The sequence below is a fragment of the Tursiops truncatus genome, chromosome 8 (assembly GCF_011762595.2).
Source record: "Tursiops truncatus isolate mTurTru1 chromosome 8, mTurTru1.mat.Y, whole genome shotgun sequence".
NCBI classification, from domain to species: domain Eukaryota; kingdom Metazoa; phylum Chordata; class Mammalia; order Artiodactyla; family Delphinidae; genus Tursiops; species Tursiops truncatus.
Genome location: NC_047041.1, coordinates 65,862,263 through 65,872,718, shown reverse-complemented (window position 1 = coordinate 65,872,718; position 10,456 = coordinate 65,862,263). Strand labels below are relative to the sequence as shown.

The 10,456-nt window shown below is 41.4% G+C and overlaps 1 protein-coding gene across 12 annotated transcripts in view; it reads right to left on the bottom strand.

The window, feature by feature from the left end:
- Nucleotides 1–320: 320 nt before the first annotated feature.
- Nucleotides 321–10,456, bottom strand: part of TEAD1 (TEA domain transcription factor 1) — a 262,497-nt gene continuing 252,361 nt past the window's right edge. For all 12 annotated transcript variants that reach the window (XM_019948063.3, XM_033862575.2, XM_033862576.2 and 9 more), the window contains one exon: nucleotides 321–8,411. In XM_019948063.3, the coding sequence (XP_019803622.1) occupies nucleotides 8,298–8,411 (114 nt within the window). In that variant the 3' untranslated portion in view covers nucleotides 321–8,297. The remainder of the gene's footprint in view (nucleotides 8,412–10,456) is intronic.

Sequence of the window (10,456 nt, the reverse complement as noted above, 5' to 3'; positions counted from 1 at the left end):
TATACTCAATATGTTGTAATAACCTATCAGGGAAAAGAATATGAAAAAAATAGATATATATGCATGTATAACTGAATCACCTTGCTGTACACCTGAAACACAACATTGTAAATCGAATATACTTCTATTAAAAAAAAAACAAACAGGAAGAAAGAAACCCTGCTAGACATTAACATGTCATGTTCGGATAACTGAGCTTGGTGGACACCATCAAAAGGATCATGGCTTCAACCTCCTTTACTCTGTCCTTCATACATTCACCCACAACACATAAAGCACCTTTCATTTTCAACAACATACACTTTGGCAGATAAAAAAGGTGACCCACACTTTCATTTTCTTTATTTTTCATTGATACCGTATGAATACAAAGTTTCTAGAAAGCTACAAAATGTCTACCACTTTATCAAGAAGGCATCAAAATGTGTCACTTTGCAAAGACATGAAAACACCTGCAGGAACTGACACAAAAATAGCATTTTTAGAGTGATGAAATAATTGCACTTAACTGTCATGGATATTACAGTTATCACACATATGTACCGCGAAAGCTAGAATACATTTTTTTTTACAAAGCACTTTATAAAAAAATTCTCTGCACACAAACCCTATAATTTTCATATAACTATCATACTAAAGATAAATTCACTTTAAAGCCAACACTTAGAACATTTTTAAACAAAAAGGTACCAGTACCTAAACACAGACGTTAACAAATACAAGAATACTGTACTGCCAAGAGGTTTAACCAAACGCCTTTTCAAAGTTTCTGCAAACAGGTTATGAAAACGTATGTGAGAATTTGCCCCCATCCCCCCATCTCTCCAATCTACCCAAGAGGAACCTTACTGCCTAAAGGCAGGCTCCCCAGCCCACTCACAGCAGCAGTACAATATCAAAGGAACCACTGACCAGATGAAACGCTTACGTCACAAGCCCATTTCATACACGTGACACGAAGACAGACTGTGAGAATCCCATTAAGCCATTTAGAATGTGAACAAACACACGTGGCAAAAAACCGATTTACATAAAATTTAAGCATATTAAAGAATTAAAGGCTATTCAGGTTTCTTTTTTAAATGTTACAAAACTTTTTTTGTCTTTTTTTAGGCACATAGTTTTTGTTTTTACTTTTTTTTTTTTTCCTTATCTGCAGTCATGAGCCTGTTGAAAAAGGCCTACAGAAGTGACTCTTTCAAGGAGGTAACAGGGAGGTGGTTTTTTTTTTTTTAAAGAAGTGCAGTTAATATCTAATTTACACAGTGAAACTAATCACAGAAAATGACTGATGCAAAAAAGAAAAGAGAAGGAAGGAAGGAAGGAGGGAGGGACTGAGGGAAGGAGGGAGGGAGAAAACCAGAGACTGGTTTCCAATTGATTTACACCTAGATTCTGTCAGCCTCTTTCAGAAAAAGGGAAAGGGGAGACAATTTCATAATGGAAGGCAGACAAAAGAGAGCCAACATGATAGAGATGGAATCTCCTGGAATCTGCCCCCATTTCATGATGAACGAGAGGGAACATAAATGCTATTTCAAATGCTAAAATGATGGAGTGGGGCATATAACAGACTCAATGCAAATTCACAGAGAATAAAACAAGTTTACGGCTTAGGAAGTAGAACAATAAAGACAAATATTTCATCTTATTTAATGGTGCATGACTTCAGTGAAACTATCCTTTGCAATGCAATTTTAAACACAAAACCTTCATTCTTAATGATATAAGTAATGAGTTAATGAGAGAAAACTATTGCCAAAGAAAGCACAGTAACAGTTGAAAAGGGAAACAGGAAAACAAACATTTGATTAATTTCTTCCAAGTTGTGGTGTAGTCCTGCCACGACAGGGAGGGGCTGAATTCAAGCAGCTAACTATAACTTGTGCTGAGCAATTTTCCTTTTCATTTAACTTTTTTTGTTTCTTGTAGAAATTTCTACGAATACTCACAACTTGGTGTGGATAGAAATCACTCCTGAAATTTCAGACAGCCCAAAGAGGGTACTCTTAAAGACACCAGGTAGAGACAGACGGACCATCGCATTCAGAGGCTAACTTTCAAAGATGTCTAATGTCACTGTAAAGTCTATATTGGTAAAGAAAAGTCTTTTTTGTCCTGGCTTTTGTTTGGCTCGTGTTTTTGCCTTCTCATCCTTTTCACTCCTTTTCCTCCCCTCTATCAATTTTCCCAATTTACACAAGGTTTTGATAAAAGCCAGCACGGACTCTAAAGAGTTGCCCTTTGGAGGGCTGGAACATTCTTCGAAAATCCCGAATCGTGAGTGGTGCTCTTTGGAAGTTTCTCATAGCGCATTCAGACAACACTCAGAGTCAACATTTTCGCCCTAAGAAGAACACTTCAATTGTAATGACCCTAACCCATTTTTTGTTCTGCACTGTCATCTCAGTTTGAGGCTTCCAACTTTCAGAACGGTATCACTGCGTCAACCGGAAGTGCGCGCTGTCGTCTGAGTGGAAAGGCAGGCCTCCACAGACTGAACATGAGCATAAGAAGGACCACTCTGTCCACCGGCCGAGAGTCTGCGGTCTGTGTGCAAGTTCCCTGAGGCGGACACAGGGCTGGGTGACGGGCGGAGATGGCGCATGGGGTCACGGCGCACAAACACACCAGTTCCTGGGGGCCCTCCTGCCGCTGTGCGCCCCGGGGGCATGGGTGGCAGGGGCTCCCCCACGGCAGACAGACAGCGCGGCAGGCAGGGTCCGCGTCGTGCTCTTGTGAATGGAGGCCTGTGGTTGGTTACCATCCCAGTAAACCAAAGGCATTACGGTGATCTCAGAATATTTTTGGTCTCTCTACAAATCATCGTGATTATGGCAGCACTTTTCTAAGCTGGAATCTCAAACCAAAGGCACTTTCATGCTAGAGTGCAGAAGATTCACAAATAGCTAAGTATTTGGTCATGAATTTAAAAGGCAACATTAAAAGTATACAATTTGCTTTTCATAGTAAACTACGAAGTTGCAAAACCTTCCATTTTGGTATAGACATTTGACAGTGTGGTCAATGAACTGACTTCTGTTCATTTCAGATTTCAGACCAAGAAGTCAGTTTCCAATAGAACTGGAGAAAAATGGGCTTACGAAACAAAAATGAAAACAATGCTTGCTTGCTCTATTTTAAATACCATGCCGATCAGTAAAGGGACATCGAGAACTGGTGTGAGAAAAGGCTGGCGGCACGACTAAGTATCACTAAGGCACTGCTTACTGAACGCTTTGGCAGCTCTGAATTGAAAACTTCCTACAAAAGTTAACAGTAGTAAGAGAAATGCTTCCAGCTTACAAAAGGGCTCACAGTTCCGAGGCAGCCTTCTGCACTGCAAACCCTACACGCAACATCGCGAAGATTTAAGGCTTTTCAGAAATGACATGTGCAGGGTTTTGCCACAGAAACATCAACAGAAAGAAAGAAGCAATGCAGACGTATCCTCTTAATGTCACAGGTGTGAACACCAACACACAAAATTGGTTCTACCCTTCATTAGAACAGGTGTAGTGTACCAGAGCATAGACAAAAATCATACAAGTTATCGGTACCTGGTTTGAAAAGTTGACTGTCATCTTGTGTGATTTAAATAACTTACGTTTGTACAAAAACAAACTGCAAAAGCCACTAGAGTCTTGAGACCTAGAGAAGACTTGGGTTTGTAACACCAAGTTCTGGGCACGGGGGCTGTTTTTTGGCTGGTCCGAGCGTGGGACTTTGCTGCTGGGATGCTTTGTGAAGAGAAATTTAACTCAGAGCCTGTGGCAGGTGAACTGTCCTCAGGGTAAGGAAAAGGCTCATCAGCTTTCCTATCTGCTCGCGCATGCCTCCCAGACGTGATGCTCCAGGGAGAGAAGCAGCGTCACCACCAGGAGATGCTGCTGCTCTGGCAGAGGAAGGGGGTCTTAACCTCCCTCTCTCTTCCGCCCTGAGCACCAGAGAGGAACGACCCCCGCCAAGAGGCCAAGGATTAAGTGTCAGGAGTCCCAGAGCCTTACTCTTAATCTGTCACTGACCAGCTGGGTGACTTTGGGCAAGTCATCTCCCCTCTGGGCCTCAACTTTCTCATCTACAAAATGGAGGTCACAGGCATACCTCGTTTTATTGTGCTTCACAGATATCGCAGTTTTTAAAAATTGAAGGTTTGTGGCGACCCTAAGGCAAACGAGTCTACCAGCGTCACTTTCCAATAACATTTGCTCACTTCACGTCTCTGTGTCACATTTTGATAATTCTCGCAATAATTAATAATTGAAGAACAATTCAACTTTGTTATTATTTTCATATTTTTTATGGTGACCTTCAAGTTTCTATTGTAATTGTTCCGGCATTTTTTAGCAATATTTTTTCATTAAGGTATGTGCATCGATTTTTTTTTTCAGACATAATACTATTGCACACTTAATAGACGACAATATAGGGTAAACATAACTTTTATATGCACTGTGTGACTCGCTTTACTGTGATATTTGCTTTCTTGTGGTGCTCTGGAACTGAGCCCGCGCTAGCTCTGAGGTATGCCTGAAGACTGTGCTTTCCTAAAGCTCGATAAAGGAAAATTCGATCAGCCCTCTTCCGAAATGAATCCCTCTCTCCACCATCCTTAAAGATGAAACGTCCCAGAGGTCTCTGTAAATTCTACAAAAAAGCAATGAGTGCAAGGCTAAAAGTAGAAGACCAGAGGAAATGTATTGAAATGATTAAGGGTTTGATAATGAGAACTATAACCTTAGGAGAACTCACAAAAATGGGTGGGATTTTCTTTAACCTGATAAAATAAGCAATGAAGAGCAAATTAGAAATGCTCTTTAAATAGGTGTGAGTTGATTCTAGGGATGATGGTGGCCAGCTGTCCCCAACTTTCCCAGGGAGGAAGGAAAGAATACTTGTAGCAGAGAGATTCTGTTGTGAAATAGAAGTTCTGAAATAGGAAGAAACATGGACACAATATCATTTGAGTAATATTCCTACCTGTCTCTTGATGGCCTGAGACAAGGCTCCCAAGAGAGCAGCTTTCTCAGGGTAAAATGGAAGGAGAAAGAAAACCTCAAATATGGCATTTGTGACCTGTCAGATGCAGGGCAGTGGTTCTCAACCAGGGGCAGTTCTGTGCCCCATGGCACATTTGGCAATGTCTGGAGACGTTTTGGGTTGTGACAACTGGGGAAAGGTGTATCTAGTGGGCAGAGGCTAGGGATGCTGCTAAACCTCCTACAGTGCACAGGACAGCCCTGCACCACAGAGAATTATCCGGTCCAAATGTCAACAGTGTCAAGAAGGGGTTGAGAAACCCTGGTCTAGGGTAGCTTAGACATTCTGGGATTCTAGGACATGTTTTGGAAAAGCCCCAACTTTATTTAGGTCTCTTGCTAAGATGAAAATGAATACCAAGAGACCAAAGCCCAGTTCTTCAGCTTCTCCCTATTTAGGCTGCGGAAAGTGGCCTCTGAACTCTCCAATGAAAGCACAATATGTCCCTGAATCGATCCTGGTAGTGGAGGGTCAACCAGGAGATAGAGCACCCAGAAAAGAGCAGTGAGGACGGAGCTCTGGAAAGGCTTCTTTATGGTACAGAAAGCTTTACGAGGGGAGGAGACTCTGCCATAAAGGGTGAAGGACCAAAAACAGACTTGGATTCGATGTTCTAACACAAATCTAATCCCAGGGTCTAATTTGGGAGTGACAGAGAAAGGGCTAAGAGGTTGGACCAGTGGTTAAGACAGGGAGAATATCTGCCCTGGAGAAATCTTTAGAAGGACAAGACAAGAAGTAAACTTGTTTTAAGAGCAAAGAGCAATCCTCAAGTTCATCCATGTAAACCCCCAAACTCAACTACAAAGGCATTCGGAGGAAGAGGCAAGCATCAGAGCGCCCAGCCTAACTCTGTGAGTTCAGCAGACCAGGGTATGCCCTTCTCTGCAGCCAAAAGAACTACCCTCTAGCTGGTGTTCTTGGGTCTCCATCTATTTGCGCTTTGAAAAAAGTAAATCCTCAGAGCCCTCCTGGCAGTACCGAAGAGCCCCATTCCTGGGAGAAAGCGGGAACCAAATACCTCTTGCCCTGAAGTTCTGGAATGGCGTGGCTTTTAGCCACATAAGATCATTTGCGCCCCTTGGTCCTGAGAGACTGGGGGTAACACCTTGAGTAAAGACACAGGAGATGGGAGCCAAAGAAGCATCCCTAAGAGGGGTGACCAAGAGAAATCATAAATATATGACCAAGGAAGAAGCTTAATGCTTGGGCCGAAGACCAGATAGAAGGGTGGGCCACTAGGGCAATTCTTCAAAGGTCCACCTGGAATCAGGGAGCAAACTGTAGTCTCTTTACGTAGGGAAGATACACACCATGCTACTGGCTTATGTAAGGGATGTGTGTTCCAAAAGGGGAAAGTTCTGCGCTCTCTCCTTTGGTCTTCCCAGTGACCAGGGTCATGGGTTTGGGAGAGGTCAGGCTTGGTTCTTCTGTTTGCCATGAGCCAGCCACACCCTCATGACCACCAGATACTAATCAATATATAAGCAGGGTCAGAGCAGGTGGTGGGACAGGGAAGTGGGTGTGTAGGTTATTTGAATGTGACAGAACAAAGTTTTCATTTTCTGGCTTGACGTAAAAGTCTTGACATGTTTCACAACTTACAAAACATTTTATGTTCTAATAGTGTTAACCTATTCCTGACAATTATCAAAAACGTCACTTTCCTCCAGGAAGTTGGGGAGTATGCCCTGTCCCCTTCCCAATGAAGCACTTATGGAAATAACCCAAGACATGTGGCCACATCAAACAGACTGCCTGGACAATGCTTTGGAATATTTGGGTTGGAAAGTTGAATTCCTCCTAGGAAGAAAACCTCCCAAATGTGCCTGTTTGGAAAGGGCAGAGATAGATAGCTGAGCCTCTTCAACCTCAGTCAAATAAGCATTGTGACTTACTGAGAGATGTCAAGGAAACGCGTGTCCTTAGCGAATACACCTAGATCTACGGACACAGACTGTGAAATACACACATATCAGCACCTAGAAAACTGAGTGACACTGAATAGATGTTCAATAAATATGTGTTGAATAACTATATATGTATATGTGTATATATGTACACACAAACACACACGTACACATATAGTTACGGCAGGTTAATATGCACATTGGATCACCAGAAATAATTTACCCACAGGCTGGTGAGCACGCTTGTGATTTTCTGGGGAGCAGAGATCCTAAAACTGATGAGCCTTTTACGAGTTTGGTTGATGAAATTTCTCCCAGCCACAGGGTTTTCTATAATTTGCAGCTCACAGTGCAGTATTCATGCCAATTTTAAATTTTTGTTATTAAATTTCAGTGGTTCAAATATTTACTCATCTTAATAAAAAATTTGGTTGTCCATATAAAATATAACTGCACACACAAGACTATAAACATTGTAAGTTTAGATTTTCAGTATTTATCTACTTATTGCAAAAAGAGCCATCTTTTCTTTTTCATTAAATAATCATCACATTAGTACAATACAATTTTATATTTTTTAAATATACTATATATGTTAAGGATAAGGGGTGAAGTTTTCTTCCTCTGTAATAGCTGTTTCAAGAGTTTAATGGATTAGGAGATTAGTTTTAACCTCGAGGAAAAAAGTACAAATTTGTCTCATTAGGATATTTCTACCAAGCATTTCTTAAGGCTATATTTTAACATTTGGTTTCAAAAAGAAGGAAAAGTTTCATTTAAAAAATAATTTAGTGAATTACATTCTTTCATAACTTCCACCCTAATTTGTTACAAAGATAAGTCTAAAGATTCTTAGTTTTGTGTACTAATTTACATTTATATTTAAAGATTAATTTTACTTGTATCTTAAAACAAGAATTTTATGTTGGGAAAAAAAAAAACACTAAATACATTTGTATAAAGGCTGTAAATGTCCAATGGTAAATGCTCTGTCTTAATTTTTTTTTCTACCACAACGAGAAACAGGTCTCTGCAGACAGAGACTTGGGTTCTTAAGGTTCACCTTTCTGAGGAATTGTGGGCTGTGGATCTGAATAACACACAGAAACAACTCGATTTCTCTTTTTACAACTGTACCAGAACTTCACAGCTATAATGAGTATGAACACATGAAAAAATGACTTCACTCAAACAGGATTTAGAAAAGTTGGGGTGACCTCAGGGCCAGGGCAGCACCCCTGTGTGGTGAGGTTTACAGTCAGTCGTTCGATCATGGAGAGAGTGTGTGTGTGTGTGCACATATGTGTGTGTGTATATACAGATATCTATATATATAAATAACCACGGTTAGTCCTTTACAAGCCTGTAAATATGATGCTGTGCTCCATGTTCACTATTTGAAACTTCAAATACACAGGCCATGCACAGGAGAGTTTCTTGTGTATCCCTGTTTGTTACCACCTGTTTAAAAAAAAAAAAGTATAAATGGAAAAGAATATGAAACAGAACGTACAATATATATAGGTATAACTGAATCACTTTGCTGTACAGCAGAAATTAACACATTGTAAATCAACTATATGTCAATAAAATATTTTTTAAAGTATATATATATATATATACACACATATATCTATATCAAACACCACATGAATGAAAACATATTCCATCTGTGCCATGATGACTACGATTTACTTGGAAAGGAATATGGAGTCCAATGTTCAAAAAGTGGATTGTTCAGAGATCTGCCCAGCCTTCCTCCGCCCCCTCCAGCAAAAACTCAGGATATTACAGGTCTGACTTAAATCCTATTTAAGCTTAGTTACCATATGTAAGAAAGACCTTACAGATTGGGTCTCACTCAGAGAGCCTAAGAAGACACCACAAGAATTAGTGTGGGGTTTTTGTTTTGTTTTGTTTTCTTCGGGGGTGGTGGTGCAATTTTTTTTACAACACAGAGAATTTTCTATAATTCAGTTCCATGGGACAGTCATTTATCCTAGGGACTGTCTCCTATCTTATTCCTAAACCTCTACTAAATTTTGTTTCACGATAGCCAATGGGAGACATAAACTCTGTGAGTGCCTTGCTCACCACTGTATTAACATGCAGTGCCTGGACTCAGTGAAATACATGCGGAGTAAAAGAGCAGTCACACAGTTCAAACCCATGTTGTTCAAGGGTCCACTGTATTCGCTGAATGGATGGAAATTCACAGAATAATAGCCACCATCTGTTCAGTGCTTACGATGCACCTCCTCAGTATTAAATGCTTTACAGAAAGTATCTCATATAATATTACAACAACTCTAGGAGCAGGTGCGATATCACTCCCTCTTTGACAAGGGAGGATGCTTGGGGTTAATTTGTTTAAGGTTATACTAACGTCAACGAAAAACCCAGATCTTCTGGATCTGAAGACCTTTTTCTTACCCGTTATGCTATGCTGCTCTAGATAAATGCATTGATACAGTGATGAATCATCTAATTTTTTTTTTTCTGGGTAACAAAGTTTTTTTTCAATACTGGTACCCACTTGCTTTTCTAGTCTCACTCCCTGCCACTTCCCTTGCAGATCAAATACTCCAAGTATGCAAGTCTTCCAGCCCTGAAATCTTTCCCTCCCTCATCACTATATCCAAACAAATGCTGTGTCCTGCTGCTTTTATCTCCTGAAGAGTTCTTGAATCCATCTCCCTTTTCCCCTGCCACAGCCCAAGGCACCAGCAAAGCTGACCTGGACTCCTCCACCAGCAGCCACCCTTGCCGGGCACCAGTCTCACCTGTGCACAGTAGTCACAGTAACCTTGAAAGAAATATGAATCTGACAACAACACACTCCTGCTTAAAAACTGAATGGCCTCTTTTAAACTTTAGGATGAAGAGAAAACCTGTTCTCATCCTACAAGGATGAGAGTGAGCGGCCCATTCTGGCCAGTCCTACCGGGCCAGCCGCACTGCTCCGTTTCCAGTCCTCCTCCTACCACATTCCCACCTACGTGCAGTATTCTTCCCTACCCTCTCTGCCTCTCTATGCATCTGGAGACACCTCTCAATTGTTTCTTCCTCAGGGAAGCATTCCCTGACCTCCTATTACACGTTCTCTTGTCACCATGCACCGACCTCTACCAGCCGGCAGCCACAGGTGAATTACACGCATCTTGTGACTCCCTGTCCTTGATGAATGCCTGCCTCCCTCACCAGACACCAGGATGCCTGGTCCTGCCTGTCTAGTTCACCGCAGCCCCGCAGCTGATATGTCAGTATGCACCCACCGAACGGGCCTTTTCTTGGTAAATCTGAAAAATATCTGCTTGCCCATCAGGCAACTTAAATATCATCTTTTAACATCCCTGAGAATTCCCCACCTCATTCCAAGTACAGGTGCCTCCTCAGGCAGTTCAACTACTCTGTGCTCCCATGATGTCTGTTTCACAAGTTTACTGCAGCCATGATGGGCTTGCATCGTCATCATCTATTTACCCGCCTCGTTCTCCCTACAAGGC